A 16,046-nucleotide genomic window follows, 5' to 3' on the forward strand; every position below is an offset into this window, starting at 1 on the left:
GATTGGATTAAAACTAAAGTAAACAATAACTAACGCTGTATGCATGAGCACGAAAACTTCCAAAAATTAACGATCAAAAATGCCTCAATGTAATATCATTCTACCAAAATACAGAAATACAGAAGAAAATTAATTTAACATAAAAACAATTGGCAATTAAAACCTCAATACGCCTTCATATTGTTCTTGAAAATAGGAATTCTGTTTGCATAATGATTTAAAAAGAAATGAATACAGATCTGTATCTTTAACACAAATGTAATATTATCAAAAATACCAAAAGGACTACATCATTCATAACACATATGGAAATGTTGTTCTTCTAGTGTACATTCGTTTAAAAAAAATCATTAAATACGATGAATTGAATTTAGATGATATATGATTCAAACTTTGCGCATTTCTAAATTATTGTATCTCCCGCCTTTAGCCCCTGCTCCCTTCCTGTGCCCCTGTGGTGGGCCTCCGTGTGCTGAGTATGGCGGCGGGGGTCCCGATGGGCCCTACAATAAAAAATAAAAACGAGGCTCAGTATTGATACAATTCGTCAAAACACATAACGTGACAGATTGTACTTGTCTTTATAAAATGAAGAAAAAATGTTACTAAATGCATGCAATTAAATTGCTTAGTTATGTTAAAAAATCTCCAAATAATCTGCTTTTTCAATTGTACAAACACATAATATTATCATTCGAATTTCAAAAGCGTCACTTCTAGAAATATTATTCGGCATATGACATTGATCTTTTTGTGCAACGCAAGTTTTCATTTTGAATTGCAATTACCACAAGATGTTAAACATCTGTTAAAAAGACAAACTGTGCCCATTTACATGTACCATTTGTTGACCAACATTAATTTATAACATTGTTTAACCAAAAAAAGGTAATTATTAATTATCTATCAGCTTTAAAGCAGATTTATTGACCATACTATAGAGTAAAACACAACTTAAAATCTTATCTTCATACAATAAAACAGAACTTAGAATATTATCTTTAGAAACGGTATGATACACTAAACTAACTGCATCACAATGTTTGTTTTATTTTCAAGAAAAGAATAGATTAGTTACGCTATAAATTACAACTTCTAATTTCCCTCTCGCACACACTTATCAAAATATAAATTACATTACGAACTAATTCTTTAATATTTATTCAAAATATAAGATTCAAATAATCATTGACGTTTATCTTTTCAATTATAAATTAAAAATAAATCGAACATATTTTCCTAATGTTCACTCGCACATACTTTTCAAAAAAAAAATCTTTAAAAAAACCCCAGATTGTTCATATTTAATTCAATATTCCCCTTTATTCTTTAGTCTTAATACTTGGTGGAAAACAAAACCCACTACAACACGTGATGTTATCTAGTTATACCCATAATGCATCTGGCACCCACCACCATTACTATAAATGCCGTAGTATAAGAGGCAAAAAGGGTAAAGAAGAAAGTATGGAAGCGGCAGCGTGCGTGTGGAAAGGTTTACCCTAAATCTTTGATGTTGCTCTTGGTTGCTTGTAAATAAAGGACATACACATTACTATGTCGCAAAACTCACCTTATAAAAAAAAGAAACAGCTCTGCATCTGATTCAGTTTTTAACAATAAGTTATGTTTCACTATACGTAACTGTAGAAGCTTTAGTTTTGAAGTTTACGTATAATTCTAAACGTAAAATTCGTCTAATACAAAAGTTCATTACTAATTTTAGAAGACGTGTACAAATCTTATAATCAAGTAATTCCTTTAAGTACAAACACTGGTTGTAATATTAGGGTAACGTTTAGGGTTGTTTTCAATATATACAACTTTATGAAACTTGGTCATTTGGTCCACTGAAATACATGTAAGTGTATTACGTTGTACGTAAACAGCTCATGTCCAACATGTAACCAAATGACAGGAACTCACACACTTTCTTTGAATGTTCCCTTTTAAGTCATATCCCAACTAAAAACAACATTCTATTCAATGACATGTCTATTTAATTCCATGGTAGCATGTGGAATACAGTTTCTCTCCGCTGATTTTCTTTCTATCACTTATTGATTGGTCAAAACCCGAAAGAACTCTTCAAACTTTGAATATAAACCCATCTCATCTGGAATAACCATATCGAAATCTGAACACGTACAATTTGCCACAAACCCATCAGGCGATACTACCAATGAAGTAAGAGATCCACTAATGTAAAGAGAACCGACTGATCAGGCGATACTACCAATGAAGTTAGAGTTCCACTAATGTAAAGAGAACCGACTGATCAGGCGATACTACCAATGAAGTTAGAGATCCACTAATGTAAAGAGAACCGACTGATCAGGCGATACTACCAATGAAGTTAGAGATCCATCTAATGTAAAGAGAACCGACTGATCAGATGATACTACCAATGAAGTTAGAGATCCACTAATGTAAAGAGAACCGACTGATCAGGCGATACTACCAATGAAGTTAGAGATCCATCTAATGTAAAGAGAACCGACTGATCAGATGATACTACCAATGAAGTTAGAGATCCACTAATGTAAAGAGAACCGACTGATCAGGCGATACTACCAATGAAGTTAGAGATCCATCTAATGTAAAGAGAACCGACTGATCAGATGATACTACCAATGAAGTTAGAGATCCACTAATGTAAAGAGAACCGACTGATCAGGCGATACTACCAATGAAGTTAGAGATCCATCTAATGTAAAGAGAACCGACTGATCAGGCGATACTACCAATGAAGTTAGAGATCCACTAATGTAAAGAGAACCGACTGATCAGGCGATACTACCAATGAAGTTAGAGATCCATCTAATGTAAAGAGAACCGACTGATCAGATGATACTACCAATGAAGTTAGAGATCCACTAATGTAAAGAGAACCGAGTGATACTTTATCACGGAATGATGCCATCTATCATTCACTTTCACAACATCTTCAGAGGCATCAACTTTATCATCTATATCAAATGATCGATGAAAACAAAGTTAAAGAAAACATGACTTTGATGTGTGATTCTTTATGAAAGTATCAGAATGTGCTACAATGAATCAAGCAGGCAAGTCTGTTCAAACAGATGGAGCTGTTAGCCAGCTGCTAGCACGTATTGCTTGGAAAGGACATATATGTAACATGAATAAACGATTCCTGATTAACACGTATCTGTATGTTAAATTGATCATTCACAACGATATAGCAGTACGGTGGACTCGTTTTGCCTTCAATTGATTTTATTACCCCCACCCCCCCCCCCTTGTTTATTCTTGGTGTATACCTTAGAATATCTCAGAGGTGCAACTCATGCTGTATTCATCGTAAAGAAAATGTTCCTCTTCTATCAAATTTGTGTTAATAATATAACTTTTCAACAATACATTTATCATAAATATCTGTTTTTATTTTGTTTCTTGCACGTGTATTCTTGTTGTGTACCTTATCAGTTGTTTTTCTATTAATACCAGGTCTGACTTCTTCATTACAAAGGATAAAAAGTAAGTACAATTAGACTAGACATTAAAAAGTTATCTAACTAGTGCAAACTACGACAGCAGTTGTAAGCACACAAATTTGGTAAGGTTTCTGTATAGATAATGGCCGACATCAACCAAACCTCACGGCTAGTCGCCTAATTTCACTTTATAAAACATTGCTTACGTATAATGCTATATGAATGTGAGAACAGAAGGAATTTGGACATTTTTTTCTTGCAGATATTTTCTCACTATATTAGTGCATGTAAAAGAAAGAAGAGGAAGTTGGTTCCTGTCAGGGGTGTTGTTTTGAGACTGGCTGTGAGATTTCGCTGATGTGCAGTGCTAGGATATATGCAGGTTAATTCACACATGTAGATTTGCCTTAGACAGGATATATATACTTACAACTATCAAAGGGTATTGAGTGTCGTGATTCTACAAAACCCAGACAGTGTCATATTTAGTGTTTTATTGCTATCAACTCAAGGATTAATATACATGGAAATTATCAGCCTAGTTTTTTTTCGTCCCTCTTTGTCAGTAGGTGAATTTAAGACTGGACAAATTCAATAACTGTGTTAAATAAGCATTATCTATCACATTAATGTGATTGGACGATTTATTAAGGTGTGAAACGTGGAGCAAAAAACCCAAAGTAAAATCATGGGCGAATATAACCCTGTATACAGTATGTTACACTATGAGGGGAACCATTATACTGTATGAATCATGGTTTGGCTGATTGTCCATTGTAATTTTTTTCTGGAAGGGTGGGGGGGGGGGGTCATTTAATCTACAGTTGTAATATTTCAAATCTATAGGTACAGCAAAACTTGATGCATTTCGATATTTTGAGATGCCCAAAACTATAAGCAGATGGAATGATTTAGTATTTTTTTTACAGTATGGTAGAAAATGATGATATTACTAACAACATGTTAAAATTTACACCATTATAGTATTTTCTTAATCTGCTAGCAATTTTCAGAGAAAATAAACTTTTATTCTGAGGTGATCCCTTTAAAAGAAGCAATTGGTAAGTTTTTTGTTTTTTTAAATTCGCAAATAGTTTAAAACTATAGTAAATTACATACGGTTTAAATGAAGAGTTTTGCTTTTGTAATGTTTTCGCAGAAAAAACTTCGTTTGCAGGGATATAATAAAATATACAGCACTTGGTCAATACTTGGAGACGGTCGGATGGCAGTGGCTACTTTTGACAAAAGTTTATATCTATTAAATCTATATTAGAGCAAGTACACTGTTTTAAGGTTTAGACACACAAACAAATCATAATGTCAAGGCTAAAATTTATAATTGTTTCTTATTGCATAATCGTTTATAGATTTATTAAAAATGACATGTGGTATTAACAACAGTGTTCAGGTGATGAAGATATATTAAAAGGTATGTAATAAACAATACAATATTGTTTGATAATTTACTATATTGTGTCAAACTACATGTCATGTAAAACATTTATTGGGGGTATAAACGAATGTATGTTAATAATAAGCTTCAATTATATGGATGACATGTGGTGATAACGAACAGTGTACACAATCAAAAGTCCAATTGAAAATTACTATTCTGGAGCAGATCAAACATGGACCTCTATAATAATTAGAGGTAGGATCAGGTGCCATGGAGGAGCGAGCATCCTCTGCTGACCGGTCACACCTGCCGTGAGCTCTTTGTCGTAATTGCATAAATGGCACAATTTCGTACACAAATCGGCAATTGATATAATAAGTGTGAAAAGGTCAGTCAGTATTCTTGTCAAATCCACACTTTGCAAAGATTGTTTCCCTTTGCAGGGTCAATCCAAGGTCAAAAGGGAAAGACCAAACATTTTTCTTCGTTATGCTACCAAACAAAATTTTGGGCGTCCTGTGATTAAATCTATTTGAATTTAGTTTATTCCTTCGATGTGTGGATTGCCCCATTCTTGGGCAATCAAACTACACAACGGAAACGGAATTTTATTGCCAAATGACAAAGTTACAAACCTTTAAACTACAAAAGTTACAGTGAGAAACCTATGGGTTTTTCCCCAAAGATGGCGGCCAAGGGACATAACTTTTGTAAAGTGTGGATTGGTCTATAATTTCAAAAAAAAAATTTATATTTAATGGTGGATTGCCACCCAGACCCCTTAAACATTTAATCTCTGAATAAATATTCTGTTTCAAATTTCTTAATGTTAAAAAGTTAAATGTTAAAAAATAGTGCTGCCAACGAAAGTAGCAATAGTTAATAAAAAAAAAAGGTTAAGAAGCTTATAAAAGCTCATTAAACTATGGAAAGCTTAAGCTGTAACCTCTCATTAGAAACTTAAACAGGCAAAGTATATTTGCATGCATAATTATTTTGAAAATAACGAGTGCACTTAAATTATAGAGAATTGGCCCTTTTCAGTGCCGTTTACATGTAGAAAATATAAACAAGTTTCTTTTTTCCGTAATATTCAAGCACTGATGGAAACTTCTGTTTCAAATGCACGCTTAAGTTGGCATGGGACACTTTCATATTGTGGTGTATTGTTTATCAGAATAAACAATTAAATAAACTGTATTATGTTAGTAGTTTCTTTCCCAATGTTGTCATCTAACAGCGTAGTGCAGTGGATTAGATGGTTTACTACAAATCTATAGGCCATAGGTTCGAATCCCGCTGGGCTTTTAATAACTTTTACCTTTCCAAATATTTTACTCCACATTAATATCGACGACAGATGTCCCATACAACCTTAACTTCACGGAAATTAATATACATTTTAGACAATTGTTGATTTTTAAATGCCATAGTGATCAAACAAACATTCCTAATCCTACAAAGCCAGAACAAAAAGATTTAAACGTAACAGTATTTTACAATGAGCACATTTGACAAACGTCTACCAGGTTAGGACCCAAGTGTCTATTTGGAAGAATTTAATCCATGCGTTGGTTTAACATGGGCCACGCTGATTATATTTCAAAGGAAATACCTTTAATTTTTTTATACTTTTTTTCATTTTTTAAAGACTGACCTGATGTTGTACAAACATTTTCACAGGAATGTTTTAAATGTAAACTGCGTTATTTGTCTTTTACACACATTTGTACTCGGTTAGGCTGACAGTAAACAAAGGCTATGAAATGAATGCCCGTCCTTGATTTAGTATATACATTCAGGAATGTCGGTTGACCCTTACCAATTTATATCGTATGAAATTAGTTAATATTTGAATTCATTGTTCATGATTTAATTGTTTGTTATAAATCGTAGATAAAAACGGTCATTTGACCTTTAAAATTACATTAAATTGTAAAACATTCAAATGTAACGTCAGGCGGATTAATACGTTTTTGACGTTAGCCTTACTATGACGTAAGCAACGTTCTTTTTACAATATAAACTAATTTTTAGTCAATCAGAAAGCGTGTTACAACCAAAACTAAATTTTATATCAAGAGATGATGTGAAACGAAAAAGTTAAAACATAATTAGAATCCTCATTTTTTCACTTTTTACCGGGGCCCATAAGTACACTCGTTCTTTAGATTATTATGCTATTAGTGCATCAGTTACAGATACAAGTAATTCTTAGAGCACTTAGTGTTTACATAACTTTCATTTATCTTCATCAATTATTTATGAGTTTTTAAAAATCTCTCTAGAACAATAACTTGAGTTTCAATGAAATAATTAAACAAATGTCTGATTGAAGAGAAAGGTTATAGTTTGAAGTTAATGCAGTTATCTTAAATTTTCAGATAAGTTCTAAAGGCTATAAACTTTAATTGGTAAAGACAAATTACAAAATTTTATACTTTCGTTATAAAATTTGAATATTTTCCTTTACTTTATCTACAGCTCTTCTTTGAACGGAGATCAATACAGTCTAAAAATGGCCATTACCGTCCAGTCCTATTAAATGTCAGTTGTTGAGTAGCAGTATGATCCATAACAGTGTGTAAGTGAAGAACATCATTGTTTGTTTTAGTGCATATCACAGTTAGTAAAGCATATGATTAAATAGAAATCTCTAAACGTAAGACTTGAAGGCAAAGTAACCACATTGACCATTAGTGACAATTAAGATGTTGATAAATAAATAATCCAATATTAAAAATATGTCCAATCTTATTCATACACCTGTTAATATATCACATATCACCCCTATTTTCTACAGATCATCCTATAGTAGGAATAAGGTCCTTAATATCCTACACTAGGACTATAGTCCTAAACATCCTACACAAGGACTAAAGTTCTTAACACCTTACACTAGGACTATTGTACTAAACATCCTACAATAGGACTATGGTCCTTAACATCCTACACTAGGACTATGGTCTTAAGCATCCTGCACTAGGACTATGATTTTTTTTTTATATCAAAACCATTATTGGTTTAGGAAATCCAGACTATTTCCATGTATCCAGGAAATCCAGACTTCTTCTAGACAAGACATTGTAAGACACCAGCGGATAAACTTGTTGTGTGTAGTTGTGACTCTACCAATGATGTAGTCACTCACTCCATTAACCCTATAAAGTCCGACATTATCAGTCTATCATCATTACTCTGTCAATCTAATCAGTGGTTGATCACATTTTGTATGACATTCAACTATTGTGTAACCATTTGTATTACATCACAAGTTTCTTTAGCCCAGGTGATCTATATTTTATGATGTTATAATTTCTTTATCTGTAGTTTAAGTACGACCTTGACATTATCTGTCCTCAAATAACTATGTCAAGGTCATTGACCATCCTACCTGGGCTCGATACTGTTGCTCTGGGTGACGGCGTCGTCGCCTCAATGTGTCCGTCAATTTCAAGGCTGGTTTGGCGTTAGGGTTTGAGCTGGGTGTGTGCACAGCACAGAACTTGATGAACAATCCCATAAACAGGATAAGGCCTATACCCATCAGTAAGACGGCCCACCAATATTCCTACAACATTACATTATATATATAACACAAGTTATTTACAGTATAACACGTTAGATACAGCACATAACTTGATGAACAATCCCATAAACAGGATAAGGCCTATACCCATCAATAAGACGGCCCACCAATATTCCTACAACATTACATTATATATATAACACAAGTTATTTACAGTATAACATGTTAGATACAGCACATAACTTGATGAACAATCCCATAAACAGGATAAGGCCTATACCCATCAATAAGACGGCCCACCAATATTCCTACAACATTACATTATATATATAACACAAGTTATTTACAGTATAACATGTTAGATACAGCACAGAATCCCATAAACAGGATAAGGCCTATAGCCATCAGTAAGACAGCCCACCAATATTCCTACAACAGTACATCTATATATTTATACATCATGCCATCAATAGATCAACCAAATAACAAGGCGAAGTGTCGGCCAATGACAGCCATATTGCCGAATATTACTTTTCACTGAACAAACAGAGATATATGAGGCAATCGAGTGCTATGTTTAAACCAATGAAAGTGTGATATTTCAGACCAAAGAAAAAGCAATTATATTTATTGTTACCCTACATTAACTCAGTATGACTTACAATAACCCAGCATGACTTACAATAATCCATCATGACTTACATTTATCCAGCATGACTTACATTTATCCAGCATGACTTACATTTATCCAGCATGACTTACAATAATCAATTATGACTTACAATAACCCAGTATGACTTACAATAACCCAGTATGACTTACAATAACCCAGCATAACTTACAATAATCAATCATGACTTACAATAATCCAGCATGATTTACAGTAATCCAGCATGACTTACAATAATACTGCATGACTTACAATAACCCAGCATGACTTACAATAATTCAGCATGACTTACAATAATTCAGCATGACTTACAATAATTCAGCATGACTTACAATAATCCAGCATGACTTACAATAATCCAGTTCTTTATATTGGCCAGCGTTTTTTCGTTAAATATCAAGTTCTTCAGTCGCTGTAGAGGTCCTTCATTATCAACCCCACGGCAACGAGAAAACACATCACAGTAACCTTGGTAATTGTTACAGGGGGAACCTAGATCATAGAAAATCAACATATAAGTTGTAAAACTGTGGGATAAAGAGGCCCATGGGCTACATATCTCAACAGACCAACAGTTTTTGTATAGTTCTATATCTGTTCTTCGACATCTTCCCTAAGCCTATACATTTCTAAGTTAAATTTTAAACCCTTATTGGGACTCCAGTATTGGTTTAGGGTCTCGATTTGAACAATTAAGAATCTACATTATTTGAGGATGTATCATTCTATATCAGTTTTTCAACAATTTCCCTATATATTTCTAAGTTACACCTTAAATTTTTATTGGGACCCCACGATTTGAACAATTTAGAACCTTTATCATATCAGGATGCTTGCATAGTAATCTCTTAAATTGTAGCATCATAGTTCTTGAGAAGAAGATTTTAAAACAATTTCCTTTTATATTTCTATGTCAAACTTTGAACCCCTCTTAGGCCCCATTATTTGTTCGGGGGTCAGGATTTTACAATGTAGAGTCTTCACTATATGTACAAGTTTCTTTGTAAATATTGGCATTTCTGTTGCACTGGTTCTTAAGCAGAAGCTTTTTAAAGCAATTACATCCATCTCCTTTTTGAAAAAAACTTATTTGTTCTTTCTTTAAACAATTTGAAATTCTCTTTCCATAAGGATGCTTTGTACTAAGTTTGGTATAATTTGGCCTAATGGTTCTTAAGAAGAAGTCAAAAATGAGAAAAGTTTAGAGACGAACGGACAGACTGACATACAGATGGATGGCTGTGATAAGAAGAGCTCACCCGAACCCACGATTTAGGTGAGCTTAAAATTATAACAGGGTGAACCTGTATCATAAATTTAATAGTATTTAATTTCATTTTCAAATCTTAATTTGTCTATCAAATATTTTCCAACTATGGATGAATCCTACAGGAGTTATTTTAATGCAGGACCGAAGATTAAGGCTAGGATTTTGATTGGGTACATGTAGGTATGGTTTGTTTACTTTCCCGAGAGCAGCACAATATAAAAGTGTTGACAGGTCTAATCATTTACTTGATTCTCTCCTTCTAAAGAGATGTTTTGGTAATGTTTTGACTTGTGTTAAAAGTAACAACCAGACAGGAAACTTATTTCTGCATACATGTGTCATACTATTGAATCATTTAAATGTGTGAGGGTCAATTTTCAGGGACTGTGGGTTTGTTTTATTTGTGGGGATGTAGTATTGTGGATGCGTCAGTTTTTAGTTTCAGTAGGAAAACTAAATCTTTTATAATAAGTTTTCGTCGAGGATGTAAATTCTGATTCGTGGGTGACAGCTATTAACGAATAACACAAAAACTGAACCACACGGAAGTCTAATGATTCCACAGTATTTCTTACAGGGAGACAATATATATTTCACCTGGGGTTTCAGACAAATTTCTTACCGGCTGTTAGTTTGATTCCGCCGCTGGACTGTTTCCGCTGGTTGACATCTTGTAGGAGAACATACAGGGCATTAGAACTGTCCAGGTTCTCGTTTGTGGCATAGCATACAGCATCAGAGTCATTCTTCTCTGTTGAAAGATTCAAACATATAAATCACACTTTGGCAAAACAGACAAAAATTAGGCATAAGAAAAAAAATTGTTTGTTTCCGCTTTCCCGACCGACCCTAGATTTTACCCCCCAACTCAAAACTTTTTTTAAGGATTTTTGATGGAAAATCGTTTATTTTCGTTTTTATCCGATTTGGAAAAAAAATTACTCAAAATTTTGGTCACAAAAATGCTTGATGCAGTTACTCTTCTCAAATCAGTGTAACTCAAACGTTTTGTTTCAAAATGGCTGTATGTTTCTATGTGTTGTAGATTTTAATAATGCTCTCATCGTTGGCAGATGAAGTATCTGATATATAATATCATTTTTGTGTTTTCTTAAGACCAGCTTAATAGTCAGGAATGATATTAAAAGTATTTCTCATATTATACCATTCAGCAGTGTCAGTATCTAATCGGCATGTATGGATACTGCAATATAAAAGGAAAACAAATATTTGAAAAAATAAAAAAAATTTCCGACCGACCCTACTTTTTTTTTAGCATGAAAGCAGAAACAAACTATTTTTTTGTTAGGTCTTAGAAAGATTGATTTTATATCTACAGCATGAACTATAACTTGTCGATACTGCCCACTACAAATTTGAGACAACTTGTCTAAAATGCTAACTAAAAATTAGACAACTTGTTTATAATGCTCACTACAAATTAGACAACTTGTTTATAATGCTAACTACAAATTAGACAACTTGTTTATAATGCTTACTACAAATTAAACAATTTGTTTATAATGCTTACTACATATAAGACAACTTGTCTACAATACTACAGCTTAGACAACTTGTCTATAATACTTTCTACAAATAAGACAACTTATTTCCTACAGACTTGACAACTTGTCTACAATACTACACATTAGACAACTTGTTTATAATATTAACCATGAGCTAACAGCTGTCTATAGGGTTTACTTTAGATTAGATAACAATACTTACTACAGGCTAAGTAACACAGCTGCTCCTTCTGTTGTACTGTCAGACAATTTGTCTATAATACTTTAGATTAGACAATTATACTAACTACACATTAGACAACTTGTCTATAATACTACAGATTAGACAACTTGTCTACAATACTTACTACATATAAGACAACTTGTCTACAATACTTACTACACATTAGACAACTTGTCTATAATACTTACTACACATTAGACAACTTGTCTATAATACTTACTACACATTAGACAACTTGTCTATAACACTTACTACACATTAGACAACTTGTCTATAATACTTACTACACATTAGACAACTTGTCCACAATTCTTACTACAGATTAGATAATGTATATACAGACTTGACAACTTGTCTATTATACTACATATTAGACAATTTGTCTATAATACCTTCTACATACTAAGTAACACAGCTGTTCCTTCTGTTGTACTGATAGACAATTTGTCTATAATACTTACTACAATTTAGACAACTTGTCTATAATACTTACTACAGATTAGACAACTTGTCTATAATACTTACTACATATAAGACAACTTGTCTATAATACTTACTACAGATTAGACAACTTGTCTATAATACTACAGATTAGACAATTTGTCAATAATACTTTAGATTAGACAACAATACTTACTACAGGCTAAGTAACACAGCTGTTCCTTCTGATGTACTGTCAGACAACTTGTCTATAATACTTTAGATTAGACATGTCTATAATACTTACTACAGGCTAAGTAACACAGCTGTTCCTTCTGTTGTACTGTCAGACAATGTGTCTATAATACTAACTACACATTAGACAACTTGTCTATAATACTTACTACAGATTAGACAACTTGTCTACAATACTTACTACAGATAAGACAATTTGTCTATAATACTAACTACACATTAGACAATGTATATACTACAGACTTGACAACTTGTCTATAATACTACAGATTAGACAACTTGTCTATAATACTTTAGATTAGACAACAATACTTACTACAGGCTAAGTAACCCAGCTGTTCCTTTTGATGTTCTGTCAGACAATTTTTCTATAATACTATATATTAGACAATAATACTTACTACAGGCTAAGTAACACAGCTGTTCCTTTTGATGTTCTGTCAGACAATTTGTCTATAATACTATATATTAGACAATAATACTAACTACAGGCTAACTAACACAGCTGTTCCTTCTGATGTACTGTCAGACAATTTGTCTATAATACTATAGATTAGACAATAACACTTACTACACATTAGACAACTTGTCTATAATACTACAGATTAGACAACTTGTCTATAATACTTACTACAGATTAGACCACTTGTCTATAATACTACAGATTAGACAATTTGTCTATACTACTATAGATTAGACAACAATACTTACTACAGGCTAAGTAACACAGCTGTTCCTTCTGATGTACTGTCAGACAATTTGTCTATAATACTACACTGTCTATAATACTACAGATTAGACAACTTGACTACAATACTTACTACAGGCTAAGTAACACAGCTGCTCCTTTTGTTGTACTGTCGGACAACTTGTCTATAATACTTACTACACATTAGACAACGTGTCTATAACACTACAGATTAGACAACTTGTCTACAATTCTTACTACAGATTAGACAACTTGTCTACAATACTTACTACAGGCTAAGTAACACAGCTGTTCCTTCTGATGTACTGTCAGACAATTTGTCTATAATACTACACATTAGACAACTTGTCTAAAATTTTACAGATTAGACAACTTGTCTATAATACTTACTACAGGCTAAGTAACACAGCTGCTCCTTTTGTTGTACTGTCAGGTCACCAGGCAGTGTAACAAAGCATTCCTCCCAAACACCTGGAAATGTCCCATTTTCTGGTGTTCCAACCTTTAGACACAAGGAGCCTGTGCAAAACTGAAAAGAAACCATTAATATTATAATAATAATATTATTAATGTCAGTAGCTTCCTCTTATTTGGTTGCAAAAGCATACAGCTAATGACTTCTGAAAAATAAAAGCCTTGATGATTGCTTCTTGTGATTTTACACTCAAATTCTGTAGAATTGTATTTGAAACTTGCTCTTGCAGAAATCATTTTAATAACAAACTTACCCCTTGCTGGCACTAGAAAATGCATTGTAATAACAACTTACCCCTTGTTTGCAGACCAGAGAATGTCTTTGTAATAACAACTTACCCCTTGTTTGCAGACCTGGGAGTATTCATTGCAGTATTTGAGATCTGGCTCTTTCACTGAATCTGGACATGAAGCATTATTCCCAGTGAAAAGAAGTTAAGGTCAATAATAATCATTTACAATCTTGTGACATGAAGCATTATTCCCAGTGAATCAGAGTTAAATGCAATAACAATTCACTAACATTGCTTTGAAACAGATACGTATTAACTGTTATGATGTTATTGTAACATTAGATGTTCATGGTTATAGAGAGTACCCATCTTTAACAAATAAACAACACAAATGACATACAAAACTTTGTATTGTTTGTTCACACTCCCCTATCTACATTTATCTTTAGATCCCCCATTGAATAATTACCCTAGCATGATATCAATTATTAACCCCCAACGCTGTAACACTATTTCTACAGTGAATCCAACAAGGTGTCACAACCAGTATTAAGAGGGCTCAATAGTTGGGGCCATTTTAAGACTATATTGATCTCCTTTAAAAAAAAGAGCTTCATATAAAAATATAGAAACTCATCCAAAGGTAAAGTATATGGATGTTTTCTTTACCAAATTATAGTTTATAGCTTAACAATTTGTATCTGAATATTTGAGGTAGATCTAAGGGTGGATTTGTTTACCATCCTTAAAGTAGATCTGATAATTAACTGTTTTCTTTATTAAAATATAGCTTAACAATACGTATATAAAATTCTAGGTAGATCTGATGGTGTCGACCTTAGACTACAAAGGATATCTGCAGGTCTGTTGCTTCATGCAGTCGGTTTTTGTCCGACAGATCATGTTGTTTGAGGATGGAACAAAGCTACAGCTAGTGGTACAGCATGGCCCCTGGGTTGGGCTATAAATAGAAACAAAATAAATGTTAAATAGGCTATAAATAGAAACAAAGCTGCAGCCAGTGGTGCAGCATGGCCCCTGGGTCGGGCTATAAATAGAAACAAAATAAATGTTAACAGGGCAATAAATAGCAACAAAACTACAGCATGGCCCCTAGGTCGGACTATAAATAGAAAACAGGATAAATGTTGACAGGGCTATAAGTAGAAACAAAATCAATGTTAACAGAAATAGAAACAAAGCTACAGCCAGTGGTACAGCATGGCCCCTAGGTCGGACTATAAATAGAAAACAGGATAAATGTTAACAGAATTACCGTATTTATATAAACAAAATCAATGCTAACAGAACTATTAAAAGAAACAAAATCAATGTTGACAGGGCTATTAATAGAAACTAAATCAATGTTAACCAAGCTATTAAAAGAAAAAAATCAATGTTAAAAGGGCTTATAATAGAAACAAAATCAATGTTAACAGGGATATCAATAAATACAAAATAAACTTTAACCAGACTATTAAAGAAACAAGATCAATGTTAACAGAACTATGAACAAAAAGCAATCTTAACAAGGATCATAAATGTATGTTTCAACAAAAAATAAAAGATCTTTATCTGCTTTATTGATATAATACATATATCTAAAGAAAACAAAATTGCAATGGCTTATTTGTTTAATTACGTAATTGCGCGAACTATTCAATATTTCGAATGCAGAGGTATTACCTCGCTCTAAAGATTTTTGGTTTTATGTATTAATTAGAGTCTGACATTTTTATTATTACATTACTCAATTATTTGTTGATAAAATTAGTAATATGGTATTAAATTTGGTTTTATTTAAATCTTATTGCTAAACATAAATGGTATGGTATAATTTAAAAGATAATACAGAATAAGTATTATTTGAAGGATAGTCG

The 16,046-nt window shown here is 32.8% G+C and overlaps 1 protein-coding gene across 4 annotated transcripts in view; it reads right to left on the reverse strand.

Annotated features, from left to right (window-relative positions):
• Positions 1–344: 344 nt before the first annotated feature.
• LOC128171999 (disintegrin and metalloproteinase domain-containing protein 10-like) overlaps positions 345–16,046 on the reverse strand; it is a 32,852-nt gene continuing 17,150 nt past the window's right edge. The window contains exons 12-19 of one of the 4 annotated variants that reach the window (XM_052837770.1): positions 15,023–15,127; positions 14,273–14,357; positions 13,850–13,988; positions 10,949–11,077; positions 9,409–9,548; positions 8,252–8,428; positions 3,889–3,918; positions 370–503 (exon numbers count right to left, since the gene is read on the reverse strand). In XM_052837770.1, the coding sequence (XP_052693730.1) occupies positions 387–503; positions 3,889–3,918; positions 8,252–8,428; positions 9,409–9,548; positions 10,949–11,077; positions 13,850–13,988; positions 14,273–14,357; positions 15,023–15,127 (922 nt within the window). In that variant the 3' untranslated portion in view covers positions 370–386. Of the gene's footprint in view, positions 504–1,501; positions 1,530–3,888; positions 3,919–8,251; positions 8,429–8,577; positions 8,695–9,408; positions 9,549–10,948; positions 11,078–13,849; positions 13,989–14,272; positions 14,358–15,022; positions 15,128–16,046 lie in introns of those variants that run through there. The other 3 variants (XM_052837772.1, XM_052837771.1, XM_052837773.1) reach the window with 3 other exon arrangements.

Source organism: Crassostrea angulata, chromosome 2, assembly GCF_025612915.1.
Source record: "Crassostrea angulata isolate pt1a10 chromosome 2, ASM2561291v2, whole genome shotgun sequence".
NCBI classification, from domain to species: Eukaryota; Metazoa; Mollusca; class Bivalvia; order Ostreida; family Ostreidae; genus Magallana; species Magallana angulata.